The 17,909-nt window shown below is 40.3% G+C and overlaps 1 protein-coding gene across 1 annotated transcript; it reads right to left on the bottom strand.

Annotated features, from left to right (window-relative positions):
- Window positions 1–1,611: 1,611 nt before the first annotated feature.
- Window positions 1,612–17,290, bottom strand: TMF1 (TATA element modulatory factor 1). Its single transcript, XM_063411986.1, has 17 exons — window positions 17,014–17,290; window positions 13,775–15,015; window positions 12,828–12,931; window positions 11,839–11,965; window positions 10,833–10,938; window positions 10,033–10,175; window positions 9,191–9,357; window positions 8,886–9,042; window positions 8,347–8,439; window positions 7,572–7,728; window positions 6,681–6,873; window positions 6,376–6,445; window positions 6,200–6,292; window positions 5,120–5,230; window positions 4,524–4,670; window positions 4,095–4,220; window positions 1,612–3,287 (listed from the first exon to the last, which is right to left on the bottom strand). The coding sequence occupies exons 1-17, from the start codon at window positions 17,153–17,155 to the stop codon at window positions 3,144–3,146; spliced, it is 3,321 nt and encodes a 1,106-aa protein (XP_063268056.1). The 5' UTR covers window positions 17,156–17,290; the 3' UTR covers window positions 1,612–3,143.
- Between the last annotated feature and the right edge of the window lie 619 nt (window positions 17,291–17,909).

The raw sequence follows: 17,909 nt of genomic DNA, 5'->3' as shown, positions 1-17,909 counted from the left end.
ACAATCCCATCGCTGTGGTGGATTAGAAATAAACCAGCCCCTCGTACATAAATACCCACGGTACCGCAAGACTTCGGCTGGCATCTGTAACTGCATTCCAACTACATCTGCTGTCTTCTACCTTAAATAATATTTTCCTTTCACAGCACCGGGTTCACACCCACCCACCGTCCCCGGAACTATTTGAAAGTCTTTTCTCAAAGAGAACCAGAGCACACTGTTAGCGGAAAATTTTATTTTACGCTGACCTGTGCTTTTTACAGTTTATACATATTTTACAACTAGAAACCAAGGGGGTTAATTTCACTGTGATAACCATTTCACCTCATAGTAAGGATCATTATAGCCCTTAGTAAAACGTAAGCACATAAATTAGAACAAACGTAGCAGGAAAAAAAAACAGAACTAACCCTTCTGTCATGTGATTTTGACGTGGGATTTTTGAACGTGAGTCTTGAGTTCCTAAAGGAAGTGAGTACCACAGTAATCTGTTCCTTATCCAAACCCAGCTACATCTACAGAGGCCTCTCCAGCAGCAATTCAGCTCCCTCTGAAACACTACACTGAATAAACACTTAAATAACATTTCTTCATACTTGCATATGCAATGAAAATGAGAGCTAAATCGGTTGCTTTCAGAAGGAATGTCCTAAAATAATAAATTTAGACAAAAGTGAGTACTAGAATTCTAACCTAATTCATTTTGCATGTTACTCTTCTAGGCAATTTAAGTAAGAGCAATGAATTGTGTTCAAACAGATATTAATGTTTCTTCAAAACAAGCATACAATTATATCAAAGATGAGCAAACCAGGATGTTTTAAAGTCTATGTTACCTTCCAATAGCCACTTTGTTTTCTAAGGCTTTGATGATTAAGACACAGAAGGCCATCTGATTCTCAGGTGATAGTAAAGGTTGCACTACAAGGGAATATAGAATCCAAAAATAGTCAATACAAATATTTACATCTACTTTAGTAAAATTTAAAAACCTAACACCTTTTGCATTTTTACATCTAAACCAGTTAATGCTGACTGCATGTTAAAATTTCCCTTCTACCTAAGTTCTTCCTGTAAATCAAGACAGCCCAAGACATACTCAGAGCTGCCTGTCAGCCCTTCAGGAGCATCTGCTCACATTACACAGGAAATGTTACCTTCAAAAGCACTGGCAGCAAGAGATCCCAATAAAAGTTCAAGGGATAATTTATTTTTCTTTGCTGCTGCATTTGTCTGCCAAGATTGTAAAAATAAGGTGAAAACCAGGAAGTTATTGATTCGCTGCAGTAGATAAAAGCTGAACAGAATTTCTAATCTTTGACCATCACAAAAAATTGTTTCCTTAAGAAAAGGCTGAGCTTGTATATCTTAACTCTAAATCAGTAAAACTCCAGCAAGTGTTTTAATATGGACTGATTTTTACTTAGGTTTGATTGGTCTGGGATTTTTCAGAAACTTAAGAGCAAACAACCATGCTTTAATATGAAGGTAAAGTGTTAAATTCTGAGGTTTTTAGAAAAAAAATCGTACCACCATGGTTTCCAAAACTGAAATGAAGACATCTAGAAGGTAATTCCCTCCCACCTCCCAATGAAAAAAAAAAAAAAGGAGAAAGAGAAAAAAGTATTTTTATTAAAGCAGTTAGAAGTTTCTATGATAGATGGGGAGTTATAACAAATTTAAGTCTTCTGGCTGTATGGCTTTAAAGAAATCCTCACAGAGTAACTGCCTGAATCTCAAATCAGACTAGGATTTTCCATGAATATTCCCTTGCCTGTGTAACTTCAGTGACTAACTGTTCTCCCAGTGAGGAATAAATCCTTAACACCTACAGTAAAATCATATTACCAAGAAGTATTTCTCCAGAAGCAACTCCTCACCCTTCACATCCTTTGTCAGGCCACTGAATGGCTAAGCAGGAAAAGAGTTCCCAAATTACAACGTGGAGTGGTCTGGGAAAAAAACCCCTCTCCCAACAGAGGCACTGGTGTGATAAGTAAAGAATTTTAACTGCCCAGTATTTCACACGAGTGGGTTCTGAGATGCAGCAAAATATTTGCTCTCTGGAATGCAGAGAGGAAGACGAAAGCTTCTTCTCAGCATTCCCAAGGGTCCCATTCAAACATTTCCTCTGACATTACCAAAAATGCAGCTCAACTCCAAGCCACGTGAGTGCTGTTTGACCAATACCTTGCTTAAGAAATGGCATGAGAAATACTCTGCAGCCACTGGAGACTTGCTCGAAAACTATTATTAAGCCACAGTTCAATTTTACAAGAAGTCTAACCCTTGCTACTTATATAAAAGGAACCATGAGATCTGCAGCAATTTATTTTTTTAAAAAATTCCTGCATTCTTCTGAACTGTTCTAGCTACTGTTGAAAATCAGCTACTAAATTTAAAAGAGATATTTAATAACTCAGATTTCTGGTGGTAATAACACACTTATTACAAGCAGAGCTGCTGTCTCCAGACTGCTCATGAGAACACAAGCAATACATCATCACAAGATGAACTGTGATTTAAAGTCTCATCTGAGTCTCACACTCTGCTTTAGAGGACTTAGTGTAGTCAGACTAATCAGATTTGTCTAAGAATAATCTTAGACAATGCCCTGACACATTCAGATGTTGTAAGCACAAATCCAAGATTTTTTCTGTCATAACAATATCCACCAATTATGCTTCAGACAGCACGTCCCTGCTACTTAGTTATGCAAAATTACCCGATGAGATTTTAGAAAAACTGATATAAACACTTGAGAAAGACTTCCAATGTGATTTTCATAGGTTTACAAAGATTATGAATCAAGGGCTGCTTCAGTACTACTCGTGCCTTCCAGTGCTGTGTCACAAGGTAACAATCATAATTTCTACTGTTTATGTAAAGTGACCCACCGTTTAATAAAAACTTAAATAAAAGGATGACTGAAGAAAAAAAATTAAATATTGCACAAATAATTTAACTGCGGACAGAACAGGACACTTAAAGCATTGATTCTTCTGTCAGCATATGAACTCTATTATAATAGTCACATTTTCTATAATACAGGGGCTTTTTACAAGACATTTAAATTCAGCATTTACATAAACAGTTTATCTTTACAGTCCATCACCATATAATGTTAAATGTTCCATGAGGAGTTAATTTTGTCTTTGTTTTAAAAGTTCATCTATCTGAGTCTTGTACATGTTTTTCACATCTTCCAGGTCCAGTCGGAGCTCCTCAGCCTCCTCTGCCTTCTCCCCATACATCTGGAGGATGGTGTTGTACCTCTGATCCAAATCCTGCAAGGACACACTTTGTTATCTCACTGCTGCTCAGCTTCACACGAGCTGCTGCTTCAAGTAAATAAATTTATTTACCAGGGGAAATAAATGCAGCATTAACTTATTAAAGTATAACTGCAGTGAAGCACACAGTAAACTCTCCAGTTGTGCTTTCAATGCAGCTGGATTTATATTCTGCATGTTAAAGGAAGACATTCCAAAGATCCTAAAAAGAGTTAGTGCTGGCTTCAGGGGACATAATGAAGCACCTTGAAGTTGAGTTGTTAGAAGTGTTAAAATCAGTTAGAAAACTGCACTGTTTTACTACAGGAAGGACCAGTTTGTGAAATATTTCATGAGAAAACTGAACATTCTGTAATCAAAAATTATTCCAAAACTTTTTCAAATATTTCAGTTTCAATTCCATAGGATTCAATTATTTGTCCTATTCCCTGTATCTCTACTGGACACATTTTCAGCTTCTGCATCAACCTCATAAAGCCATGCTATTTATCAAAACATTCCCTCTACTAAAAATTCCAGTTCCAGACAAGTGCCTAAATGATAGAAACAAAAATGGTCTCTCCCTGATTTAGCACAGTCTTATGCAGAGCACACATTTCCAACAATGTGTTTTGAAGTGACTCCATAACCATGGAGTGGGCATTTTCAGATTCTACTGTATGAAAGAAAAACAAAAAACAGGCTCTTCAGTCACTTATGCATAGAGACAGATTTGAATATATTCCTAAACTGACAGTACTATTCCTAAAGAAATGCAATTATCTACATTCCACGATGGATTTACACCAGAAATGCATTTACCTTTAACTGTGTGCGTAATTTGGGTATTTCCTTCACTTTTTCTTCAAGCTCATCATTCTGATTTGTTAATTTAACCAGCTCTTCTGCCATTATTGATCGAGTTTTCTCCAGGTTTCCAATTTCCAGCTAAGGTAAACACACATAACAAGCAGGAGAAAGAATTTACTGTATTTATAAAACACCATCTCAAAATGCACAGTAATTAGGCTTATTCTCAAGCCAGACTGTGAAACAGCACATCTCAGATGCACTCTTTCCCCTCAAATCTCAGTGTTTTGGGGTTTTTAATTTTCAGACAGATAGGTTTTCTGGATAGGTGCTTGCCAAAACAAAAAAGGGACCAACAATTCTTTTTTTGTGCTCATCCCTCCACAGCTGTGCTGGTTCACAGAATTCTTGTAACACTGACCAAGATTTCTGAAAAGATACCTGCAGATGTGAAATCTCTCCTTCTCTTAGTTTCAGCTGTGACTGAAGGTTTTCAATTATACTTGAACCCGATCCCATCCTTATTGCATCATAGAGATTGCTCCCACTGGGAGCTATTGGTCCAAATGAGTGATCGTGAGGATCATCCTACAAAAAGAATGTTAGAGAAGTTGAAAATTAGACAAAAACCTGCCCATTTTGGAATCTTCCCTTTATTAAATATGACACCATTTAAAATTTAAAATTACACTGTGCTAGGCAAGCATTCCAATGCTTAAAGCTTGCTTTCAAAATAAAAGCTTGAGGTGAGCAGGTAAAATTTGGGATAGCTCCCTACTGGCAAGTTCTCCTGACACTTATACAGATGCCATCATGCTGACAGCCCTAAACCAGAAATGCAAGTAAAAATAAATCAGCTTTATGTTTTACAATCACAGACATCTTGTAAGCAGATTTTAGATGTTTCTGCAGAGGATGTTACCTTCTCTAAGTCCAATACACTCTTGTAGAGTCATTTTCCACATTACTAAAGTTCTTGAAGTGGAAGTAAGTGGTCTGTCAGGAAGGAAAAAGCCATTCTAGGTGATCTGTCCTACCTGTGAGACAAAAGAGGTCTGAAGCCCTGCCATATCCACCCCACTTATGGAACTGGAGCGGGACATTGACGGCGTACTCGATACAGTTTCAACTGTAAATGACTTTCGGTCCTTCAAAACAAAGACACCAAATATCAGCAGTTAGAAAAAGGAAAAAATGTGCACAACATCCTAAAATAAATTCTAAAAATAGCCTCCCTTATTCTACCAACAATTACAGAACACTATGTGATAGATTTGCTACTTGCCCCATACCTAAAACATATGAAAGCTCAACAACAAAGAATTCCTGTGCTGTAACACAGCCTATCTTTTAGATCTCAGACCTTTCAGGAAATAAGTACAGAAGCTGCAAATTACACCCAGAAAAGGTTCTCTTTCAAGTAGCTATAATAGACTCAGAGGCAGTTTTGTATATCCAAATGTATCACAGAAAGAATATCTCACACCCAGAAGAACATCTCTTCTTAGAATGAATGTTAAGGCCTTTCCCTTCTTTTTAAATAGCGTGTATTAATTAAATTCCAGGATTTTTCACATGCTAATTATTTACTGATACCTCTTTAAAACAGAGTGGCCCCTTTTTTCAGGCAGCATCTACAAGCATGCTAACCTCTGAAGGGGAAAGTACTTAGATTTTAGGACTGGAGACAGTAAGAAACAAACAGCAGAAATAAATTTACTTGAATACTAGCTGCTAATCAGTGATAATTAATTTAATGACTACTGAGGACTGCTCTGTGACTTGTGACTTCAACTGGAAAGCATGTGGAACACTGCACAGTCATGTGAAATAAAACAGGAATCCAGTGGAAGCAATGCTGGTGTCTAAGCAAAGAAAACCAGTAGCTTCAAAAGAGAAAGGATCCAAGAGTGCTCAAAGAACACAGAATTAACACAACAATCCATATTTTACCTCTTTTCAGGTTAATAGACTATCACTCAAAACTTATTTCAGTGAGTCTAGCACAACATCTATTTCACTGGAAAGATACTGCCAGGTACTAAAAGTTTCAGGTATAGATATCTACTAAAATAAGGACAATATCAATAAGACTTAGAAATGTTAGGTTTTGGCACCTTCTCCTTTGCTGCTTCTTGCACAAGAATAGCCTTCTTTCTCTCCTGCTCCACCTTCATCTTCTCCATTTCTAACTGAGTGGCCAGCAGTGCCTGCAAAGATAAATACAAGCTATTAATCTCCTGCTAGCTCAGATTTCAACCATAACAGAGATTAAAGCTGAACTAGGCAATACCTTTTCCTTCTTTGCATCTTCCAAGGTCTTTGCATACTCATCTTTGAGCCCTTCTAGTTCAACCTCATACCTACACAGAAGAAGGAAAGAGGTAAAGCCATGAAATAAGTATTGTCCCTAGGTTCAGATGCTTTTAAAACAAACACAGCTGCAAGGCTACAAAATGTTATAAATGCAACACTCTTCCAATCTTTAGCATGAAACAAAGTATCCTTAACAACATTTTTGTAACATTCTTGCACAGATATCAACACTCCCTTTCACTACAGTTATAAAGAAATGCTCTTAACTAAAAATGAACTCACCTGCTGTTTTCATTTTCCATTTTCTTCAGCTTGTTTCTCTCCACTTCCAGCTGAGCCTGAAGACGGGAATTTTCCTGCCTTAAAAGACTATTTTGAGATTCAGAAGAGGACATCTGAATTTTATTAGCAAGAAGTTCTTCTGTAGCAGCCCGTTCTCTCTCAGCAGCCGCTGCTAGAAGAGTTTGAGACTCACCTAACAGTAAGAAAAAACATGGAATTTAACCATTTTTAACAAACATCTAGAATACGAGCCATTTACTTATACATCAAAATTGAGTTGAGATTTGTTTTATATGCAACTAATCTTCCTCAAAAAATATATCTTGTTTTCTTTCGTAAAGGAAATTAAATATTTTCCACGTACAGATAGAGGATCAAAGCAATGCAGAATGAAGAGACTACAAACTCTTTAACAATGCAATATACAACTAGAGATTGCCTCCAGAAAGGAAATAATTTCTTTGGCTTTCTGTATTTGGCTTTTAATGTATTTTTCATTTAAAACAATAGGTTACTACTGTATCAAACAATGTATGTATCATCACCTATGCAGTTAGATGATTCCAAACTTTACAATTTGGAATCTCAGCATCAGGTTCCATACGGGAATACCTGCAGTGTCTCAACACCCTTAAATGCTGTGAGGACATGTACACCTTAATCCCTGCACTTTACAATTTTAGGTTAAGGTGTGTTTTACAGAGAACCAGTGGATTACTTGTCCAAGAATCTTGGTATAACCCCCACACAACATTTCCTTACATTTGGTGCTCATTTCTCCTGCTCCACCATCTACACTTCGGGCAAGTGTTAAGCCCTTTACATTTACCCTCACGTATCTCAGATCTTCACCCAGAGTCTCACAGTTCAGTAAAAGCCAACCCATCTCACCCAGCCTGTCAGAAAGGTTCTTCTCCAGTTTCTCCCATGCAGAGGTCTGTGCTCCCAGCGTGGCCTGCAGGTTCTCGATCTGCCGCAGGAGGGGCCGTGTGGCAGAGGTAACACTTTGGCTCAGCTCTTGGTTCCTGCTCTCTGCTTCTTGGAGTCTCTGAAATCACAAATTAAATAGAATTAAAATCATATGATGGATGGAAAGATTCATACAGAATTCATCTAAATAAATACCAGCTGCTTTACATTCTAAAATTATTGCTTTACAATATAACATTCATGTGGTTCAAACTCACGATAAAGTGTAAAATTCCAAGAGAGAAGTTAAATATTTTTAGATACATAATAGAGCAAGGGGCTAAAATTCCAGAGCTCTGGACATTATTTGAAACATTTTGGCAACAATCTATACCCTGGCCCTGAGGATCAATAAAAATATTCTTATGAAGCAGATAAAGACCATTCAAAAGTGTATTTGCCAGCAATTTTAGACAACTATCCCAAAATGAATGTCTGTATTTTGTCTTGCATTTAAAAAGACAGTATTCTACTTAAGAGGCGTCATAACAAATTATGTCATTTTCTCCACTATGTGATTTAAAAAAACATTTCCATTAATATTTTTATTGCTCCTCTGTAAAGGACAACCACTGCAGGTAACCAGGAAAATAAAGCCTCTCTTTCAGGCTGTTCATGTCATGGTAGAATTTTATTTGGGGGTTTTTAGAAGTCATCCTTGCAGGTGCAAGTTGGAATCATCTGTTTGTTATAGTACCTGTTGTAGTTCTCCAATTTCCTGCCGTAAATAATCTTCTTTTCTTGCTGCCTGCTGCTCTGCACGTTGCAGTGCCAGCCTCAGGTCTGCCACCTAAATAAACAAGAAATTGTTACTAAACTCTTGCCAAAAGTTGTATCATCACCTATTTCTTGCCACAGCCCCACACCATTTTCAAACAGTGCTAGACAGGATATGTTTGTTTACAAGTGGAGGCTTCATTTTTGCACGCACACAAATAGTTACACTGATTTATTTATCATTAAAAATTCTAAGAGGTAAGAGCACTACAAACTTAACACAGAGCCAATCAAAGTAATTTCATTTAGACAATGAAAACTGTAAGTAATTTTAAATAAAATTAGTATTAGCACAACCACCCCTTAACACGGAACAAGTTCCACGGGGAAGAAATCCTCTGGGTGTTTGCTCAGCACACAAAAACGAGTTCCAGCCGGCTCATTACGTCAGGGGTACACAGCACCTCAGTGCAGTCACCTGCTGAATTAAAGAGTTTATTGCCTGCATTTCAGACCCACCTGGATTGCCAAAGCTTCCTGCTGCTGCCGAGCCTCCTCCTGGGCCTTTTCCAGTGCTAACCCCAGCTCCTCCTTTGCCTTCATTTCCTGACTGAGGGCTGCTTCCTGAGCCTCACTGTCCTTTGTAGCATTAGCTTTATGAAGGTCTGCAAGTTCCCTGGGGAGAAAACAACCAAACAAATAAACAAACCCCAGTATATTTAAATGCCAGCAGCAACTTGGCAAATAACTTTGTTACATTTAAGTATTTCACAAGCATTGCACAAAGAAGAGCCACAATCTGAAGGTGTGATTGCTTTGTTTACTTGTATGCACTGTCGAGTGCTGCCTGCACGCTCCTGTTCCTTTCTTCAAGCTCCTCCACTTCTGCCTGAAGCTTAGCAAGGTCCTTTTCTTGCCTCTCCACAACACTGTTCAGCTGTTTAATGCTGTCTCGATGCTGCTTCTCAAGGTCCTCCTTGCCATCAAGCACCTGTCAGTGCAAACAAGAAACATGAAACAAAGCCCAGGACATGGGGCTGACAACACTGTCTGAGGACAGTGACAACAGTGGCAACCAATTTGGGATAAAGTGACTAAACCCATCTAACACCTGGCAAAAAGAGAAAGGTTTTGCTTTCCTTCCTTCCCCAGAGGAGGGAGCTGCTCCTCACCACAGTTTCAGACAGCTCCACATCCTGAGTTTGAAATTTGTAAGGTCTTGACTCAATCACTCACTGCCCAAATTTTCGTGGTACAGGTTTTGCAGCTCACATGGTAACAGCAGTTCAAGGGCAAACAAGCAGCTGAGAAGATCCCCCACTGCAGTTTTACAAGGAATATACACATAAATAACAACTCAGAGCTCCAAAAATGAGAAATATGATCTGGCACAGGTTGCCCAGAGAAGCTGTGGCTGCCCAGTCCCTGGAAGTGTCCAAGGACAGGCTGGACAGGGCTTGGAGCAACCTGGGACAGTGGAAGGTGTCCCTGTCCACAGCAGTGGGGGGAACTGGATGGGCTTTGAAGCTCCTTCCAACCCAAACCATTTTGGGATTCTATAAAATAGAAGTCTCCAGAAAATAAAAAAATGACAATTTATCAAGAGCCCTCCCAAAAGGCAATTCTGCAGCTAATATAAAAAACTTAAACCACCCCAAAACCTCACCTGTTTTAAATGCTGCAACTCCTCTTCCAATTCCTTAATCTTTTTGTTCTGTTTTGTGTTAACACTTTCTCTCTCTTTCTCTTTGGCTCTTAATTTCTTAATAATGTTGGAATTGTGCAGCTGCTGTTTGGAAAGCTTTTCTCCTGTGAAGAAATTGAACATGAAGCTAGTGCATATTGGTGATAATCTATGGATTCTCTCTATTCACACCAACCTTGCTCTTTAGTGCCATGAAAATACTACTCCAGTAAATATGGAAATACTTATTCTTACACTTTTTTCATGCAAGGTCTTAATTTTAAATCTGTCTTATCTTGAGATACCCTTGCTACACTGAGCTACAGTGAGATAGGGTAAGATAGGATGTAAAAGCATTTTATTTGAAAATAAAGCAAGTGAGCTCATTATGTTAGAAAAAAATATATAATGACCTTCTCATTTATTATCTATATTTTACTTCCAAAATTAAATAGTATTAAAGGAGACACTGTAGAAATGCCAGAACAATGCCCTCATTAGATTTCTTCTGAATGGAACATGGAATGTTGTTCTGCACACTCTGGTTTTACCTCTCAGCACCTTTTAATGCATCTTGCAGGAAGAACCTCCCCAACCATCTGTACCTGCCTGACCCCTCCTGTTGCTCTTTGCCACTCACTAAGTGGTTCAAATGTTCAGAAACATCCAACATGCTTCAAATTCAGCACTTTTTCCCCCACACAAAGAAGGCTTGTATGCAAAGCCAGTACATTTCAAGCTATTCTACACATTTTTACTACAAAAAAAAAGTTTATTCTCACCTTCCTCCATTAACCCTTTGATTTGCTCCTCTTTTTCTTTCAATAATTCAGCAGTTTCATTGGTATTAAGTCTAGTAGCCAATTCCTCTTTAACAGTCTTTACTTCCTAAAGAATAGGATAAAATACTTAGGACTGTTTATTAAAATACACATAGAGAAAAAAACACAGAGTGAGTTACACTGATCACCTTTTTCTTCTGCCCTTCCTCTCAAAAGGCTTTGCTTGGAAAACAATTTAGGTTGGAAGGGAACTCTGGAGATTATCTGATCAAAACAGATTGCTCAGAGCCTTATTGCATCAAGTTTTAAAAACCTCCAAAGATTGAGACCCTGTAAATCCTCTGTACAATTTGTTCCCACTTCACCAACCATTTAATTTTCTTGAAACTTTTGCAACAGAGAAAAACCGACTTGTCCTATTCACACATAAATACTGAATAATTTTTCTAGTTCAACTCACTGCTGTGTCAACACAGTGACAAACAGCTGAAAAATATTTGGTTTCCAGTTAGATTTGAGTTTCCTTTTTGCATTAAGCTAGAGAAATGAAATGCTGTGACACCAGGTCAAGAACAATTAAACCCCATAAACTTTGCTGCTGTAGATTTTTCTGTTCATTCCAAATCAATCTGTCATCAACCCTTAATTTTCTTACCAGTTAATCCTCTAAAGAAGCCATTCCCACTCTTCCCCCCTTCCTCCCATCCCCAGGCCATTCTCCCTCACCAATGCAAATACTTATCTGGTACAAAGTGAATGAAATCACACATTAAATCTCTTCTCTTTCAAACCAGACCAACTTAAACGAGTTCCCCAAGCTGGTTCACAGCATGGATGCAAGAACATAAATGTGAACACCAAGCAGCCTGGATGGCTGGAAACAGCTCATGCTGGTTACTAACAGGCTCATGCTTTTCCCTGCGTTAATGTTTATTGTTTTTCCTCAAGAAATACAATTGTGTCATAAAACTAATAAATAATAATTTCATAAAAGAAGCCAAATTACCTTTTTAGCTGCATCTCTCTCTTTGCAGGCTAGCTGGAGCTTCTTCTCAGCATCTGCAATTCGCTGAGCAAACTCCTCTTTAAGAGATGAAAGGCTGCTGCTCTCTTCTTTCATTCTAAACATTTCACTGCATTTAAAATGAACATTTCAGAGCAGTTGTATGGTTATGTGACACTCTAAACAGTTTGCAACAGATTGTCTTAAATGCTTTAAAAAAGTATTTTAGTTGTATTCCACATGATAAGCAAAAATCAAAAAAATCTCACATCTGTATTAGAAGTCCTAATCAAAGATCTTAATTCAGTAGTTTACCCATGAAAACAACTAAATGCTTGATTAATCTTAAATGTTTTGCCCCTTGATGAAGTTCTTTTTAATTAACCATAATCTGTATTGGGTAAATTAATTTATTTTTTAAGTTAGGATCAATTTAGTCATTCAACAACAACATCCTATATCTGTAAATTTTGTAACTCAATATTTGATCAATGACCTGGTAAATACAACTTTCCATTTTCTCCCTTTTTAACTTTAACCAAATTAAATATAATTTCAGGTTTTTCCCTACAACCAGCCCTTCTTCCATACTCTCACTGCCTACATTTTAGTCAACAAATTATTCAGTAAATCAGGTTCATCCCTCTGTATCAAGAAAGTCAGTCTCTCTGAATAGCTGAATCCAGTCTTATAATAAAGATCTTCATTAGTAACCAAGACTGATTCTCCACATTTGTCATTCCTACTGCTCACTTACTGAAAAATCTTTTCCCAATTCCCTCCCAAAAGAGATTTGGGCTCTAATAAAAAACATGTTTTTAAAAAAAAAAAATCCCATCACAGCACATGCAATCATTATTTCCACCTTTCCCAAACAGTGCACATCCCCTGTGACCTTTGTTCCAGTCATAAAGCTCCTTCTTTTATCTATTGTCTAAGATTTTATTACAGCAAAGTCCCAGTTACAGCACTGAGAGTATTTTCATACTTACTCTTTGAGGTTATCATAAGCTTCTTCCAAGCGAGCCCTTTCTTTACTAGTACTTAATAACTGTATTTCCCTCTTCTCCAGCTTCTCAGTTAATGAATCAATCATCTGGACAAGATTTGATGGATAAAGATCAGATGAATGGGACAATTAAAACACAAGAGGGCCAGGCTTTCCCCTTCCCCCACCCCATTCCCTCACAGGATTATTTAGGATTGAACTTGTCAATGTTTCCAGGAATTTGAGGCAGAAGTCAGTGAGGATTACCACGTCTCTGCCATGCACCTGAACATAAAGACACCTGTTTTCTACAGATGCAGAAATTCTACATGGGTCAAATAAGTTCCTCAACAAAATCATCAACAGTGATGTTTAATTATACATGAAGTTTTTAACTAGAGCTGGTAGTCTATAAAACTATGGCTCACATTAACCATTAAGACTCCCAAAATTCTTTACAGAATAATTTTTATGGGAAGGTCTCTTCTGTGAAACATTAGCAGAAAGCAGCAGAATAGCCTCAGATGAGGGAAGAAAACTTTCATTCTGGATCAAAAGCTCTTAACTCACATCCTCAAAATAATTTCTTAATACCAGATTTTGTAAAGCTGAATATAGATAAATAACAACCATGTAAAAATACACAAATATAAACACCAAAGAATTAAAGTAACACATTTGACCTATTAGGCTTCCTATTTGCCACCCCTGCTAACAATTCACAACAAGGATAACCAGGTGGATCAGGTGAAACCCACAACATCTGACCAGAAATTTCACCAGTTCTGTTCCACTGTAGGATATCAAGGACAGTTTTCTGCAGGGTCAGATAGTTCAGCATCAAAGAATTCATTTAAATAAGCTGATGTAAGAGATACTGGACAATGTAAGAAAATGTCAGGAGTTTCATTTGTAATTAAAAGGTGTGATTGCAATACATGTTTTAGTTACCTTTTTAAACTCTTGCTTTTCAGTGTCCTCTTCTACCAATTGTTCCCCAGCATCCTGCTGGGGCTCGGCCTCCTCCTTCACAACCTGCTCTTCAGCTGTTTGCACAGCAGCAACCAAAACAACATCTGGCTGCTCAGAATTAACAGGGGTTGCACTTCTCCCACTCTCCTCCATCTCAGCTTCCTCAGCATGTAACACAGGAGCATCGTTCAAGTTTTCAGATTTATTTTTCAGGGCTTCAGGCATTTCTGTCTTTGGCACGGAGGGACTGACAGCGACAGAGGCCGAGGCAGAAGCCCTGCCTGATAACTCATCATCTGAATTGATTTCACTGACACTCCTGCTGTCCAAGGACTGCACGCTGAATGAATCAATTCTTTCAAAAGCATCCGAGGAGCCGCAGCTCTCGGTCATTTTCTGGAAGTCCTCTAAGCGATTGTAATCCGCACAGGCCGACGTGGACAGGAGCTGGAACGACGTCTGCATGAGGTGGAGGCTGGATTTGGAATCTGCAGCTTCTTGTCTGGAGCTTACTGAGCTCTCACTTATCACGCTCTCGTGGTCCAGAACCTCAATATCACTGGTTGTGGAAGTGCCTGAGGAGAAGGTGCTGATGGGAGGTGATGGGGTGTTGCTTTGCCTGTCCTCAGGCTTTCTCTCCTTCCCTTCCAAGCCCAGGTCCTTTGTGCCTGCTCCAAGGGGCTGAGAAGGGCCCTCGGGTGCACCTGCTGCTCCATCCCCTCCTACACTGGATTTTTCAGCAGGAGAATCTTCAGGTTCTTCAAAATTTAGAGCAGACACCTTTTTGTCAGTAATTTCATTTGTGCTTTCTTCATGCTGGGCATCAGATTGAAGCACAGCATTCTCTTCTAACTTTTCCTTGGGAACATCAAGGCTTTTCAAGTCCAGGACAGCCACGGAGGAATCCTTCACTTCTGCCTCTGCTGTCACTGCCCCTTCCAGCTGACTGGAGTGCTGGGACTCCTTTAAAGTGCTTTTCACCTCCTCTTTGGGTCGCTGTGACTTGGCTGGAGGTTTGGACACCACTGGGTTTTTCTGTATACTCTGAACGTCTGTTGGGGAGAGAAAGGCACTGAAGAAGTTTTCAGATTCATCCACTACCGTCCTCCTCACGGGCTTTGTGATGGCTGTGGGCGATGCTGGCTGATTCTGGGGTTCTGCATTTGAGCTCAAGCCCCAGGAAGATGTGTCCCATCCTCCACTTAGGAGAGAATTTGTTCCTAAAAAAAAAAGGAAAAAAGGGAGATAGGCAAAAAACCCCTAATTTGAAGGTTACATGTAAAAGCAAATGTGGCCTCCTGCTTCCCTACAGTGAAAGGAGTCCAAGCAAAACAACATGAAGAGCTACAGCTAAGAGAATTATATTGATTAAAAAAAGAGGAAAAAATTACAAGGTCTTATAAGTTATCTACAAGTAGCACATAAACTCTTCACACACCATTAGAGAAAAGCTTTAAGTATTTGCAGAATTTACAGTGTAAGAAGGGTTCTTGCCCTTTAGTTTCTGACAGACTTCATTTTTCCTCATACACCAAGCATCAGCATGGAGCTGACAATGAAAATCAGCAGCAGCCCAGCTGAGAATTTTCTTCTGTGGAGAAATACTGAATTGTTCAGTTATGAAGCTGCCTTAAAACAACATCAACAATTCCAATTATTGTATTTCTTCCAGGTTTTCCAGGACTTGTCAACAGCAAGAACAAGAATTTCAGCATCAAATTTCAGTAGCATCTGAAGTAAGAAAGGGAAATGAAAAAACCATATCCAATTTTGCACCTACAAACATAATCTGGGTAAGATAACTATCTCACACTACTTAAAAACAAACTCTCTCTATACAGGAGCATCTATTAAAAACACTGAGTTATAACATTTAAAGCTGGCTTCCACTTTCAGAACAGTTGAGAGCTGTTGGCCTCAAATCTTAAATTTAGATAATTACTGTTTTCATTGCCTAAAATATGACAAATGTGTGATTTATTACTACAAACATCTGACTTATTGCTACCTTGTCCATGATTCAACATCTTCAGAAAAAGCTCTGAGCTAACTGTAACATTCAGAACATATTTTGACATCTCTTAAAAAAAAAAGTATGTTTTCCCTGAAAACCAGATGCAGGCTGATGTTTCTGCTTTTCTTACGAACTACAGAACAACCATAAATACTAAGATATAAATCAAATTTAAAAAACAATTGGACAAGTCTAAAGCTTTGAGAAATTAGGCATGACCGAGTTTTCTATAAGCAATTTCTGCATTTTAAGATGACACTAGATTACTTATATGATCACCAAGCCCTAAAGGGACAAAGACATCCCAAACTGACTTCTGCTGAGCAACCAATCTGGAAATAACCTCCTCCTCCTCCAAATACACACAGTTCTTCTAGATATAGTTGTAACAATGACACTGATTCCAGATTACTTGGTTTTCTATATTATTATTATTATTATTATTATTATTATTATTATTATTATTATTATTATTATTATTATTATTATTATCTTCAAGATATTATTTTGGAGGGAGTTTCTAATAAGAGAGCTCCTTTTTGCTCTTTCCCTTCCAAACAGCAGCTTAGGGCTGACCATTCCTTCAGGTTCTCCATTAGCACACGTAAAGGGGAGACACTTCCTCATAGCCACGACAATTTTCCCTGAGCACATTCAGCAGATGTTGGAGGATTATGAACTGGAAGCCACGAAAAGTGGAAACCACATTTGGTTCACATGGACCAGACTTTCAGCTTCTACTCTGCCTTTCCTGTTACAAAGAGCAAATCCGTGCAATCCTCTGATTGAGAAAAAGAGCTCTGAAAAGAGCACGATTTCCCTTTTTATGTCACTGAGCAGTTTTTACCAATTACTAGCCCTTGAGCAAATACATATAAATAAATAATACATATAAATAAATGTCTCAAGAAGCAGGGCTATGGAGCTCAGTGATAAAAGCAGGACACTGGTGACACAGCCAGGCTCTGAGCTGAGCCGGCTTGGTGCCGGTGTCACCCCGCACGGGGGGCGCGGGAGGGTGGATTATACAAACCAGGGGGTACATAAACTCTGAATTACATAAACTGTGGGGGCTCTGAATTATATAAACCGGGGGGCTTTGGGCGAGGGGGCCGGTTAAACCTGCCCAAGGTAAGGGGAGGAGGATGAGGGCGAGGGGAAGCGCCGCGAGGCTCGGCACGGCCCCAGGGCCGCCCGCCCTTACCGTCACCGTAGTCGGGGATGACGGCGTCGGGCCAGGGGCTCTCCTCGGCCTGGATGTCCAGCACCCGGTCGATGGACTTCTGCGCCTGCGACAGCGCCTGCTTGGCGAAGCTGGACAGCTGCGAGGCGTTGAACCAGCTCATCCTCGGCGGCTCCGCAGCGCCCGTTCCCCGCAGGTGCCCCCGCAGCCGGCGGGGCCGCCGGGCCGGGCCGGGCGCGGCGCTGAGGGAGCGGAGCGGAGCGAGCGGGGCCGCGCAGGCGCCGCCGGATCCACGTCGTACCCGGGCCCGGCGCAGCCGCGTCCCGCCCGCCACGTCCGGGAGGCGGCGCCGGGCAGCGCGCCCGGAGCGGGGAACGCCTCGGCCCCGGGATGGAAGGGCCTTGGAGACCGTCCCGCTCCAGCCCGAGGGACGGAAGGGCTTTAGAGACCAGCCCGCTGCAGCCCGAGGGATGGAAGGGCCTTGGAGACCATCCCGCTCCGGCCCGAGGGACGGGAGGGCTTTAGAGACCATCCCGCTCCAGCCCGAGGGATGGACAGGGCTTTAGAGACCATCCCGCTCCGGCCCGAGGGATGGACGGGCTTTAGAGACCATCCCGCTCCGTCCCGAGGGATGGACAGGGCTTTAGAGACCATCCCGCTCCGGCCCGAGGGATGGACAGGGCTTTAGAGACCATCCCGCTCCGGCCCGAGGGATGGACAGGGCTTTAGAGACCATCCCGCTCCGGCCCGAGGGATGGACAGGGCTTTAGAGACCATCCCGTTCCAGGCCCTGCCGCGGGCACAGACGCCTTCCACTCCAAGCCCTGTCTGACCTGGCCTGGGACGCTTCCAGGGGTGGGGCAGGTACAGCTTCGCTGGGCAACCAGCCCGCACCACCCTCACAGGAAAGAATTTCT

This window comes from Prinia subflava, chromosome 14, assembly GCF_021018805.1.
Source record: "Prinia subflava isolate CZ2003 ecotype Zambia chromosome 14, Cam_Psub_1.2, whole genome shotgun sequence".
NCBI classification, from domain to species: domain Eukaryota; kingdom Metazoa; phylum Chordata; class Aves; order Passeriformes; family Cisticolidae; genus Prinia; species Prinia subflava.
Note: the sequence above shows the minus strand (reverse complement) of the source record. Positions and strands in the feature narration are given on the sequence as shown.

What these genes read in the sequence shown, in the direction of transcription:
- TMF1 (XM_063411986.1), bottom strand. Translation starts at nt 17,155, where the DNA reads ATGAGCTGGTTCAACGCCTCGCAGCTGTCCAGCTTCGCCAAGCAGGCG. An exon ending in AGAGAGATGCAGCTAAAAAG is followed by an intron (nt 10,939 to 11,838) that starts GTAATTTGGCTT and finishes CCTATTCTTTAG; the next exon opens with GAAGTAAAGACTGTTAAAGA. An exon ending in GCACTCGACAGTGCATACAA is followed by an intron (nt 9,043 to 9,190) that starts GTAAACAAAGCA and finishes TTTTCTCCCCAG; the next exon opens with GGAACTTGCAGACCTTCATA.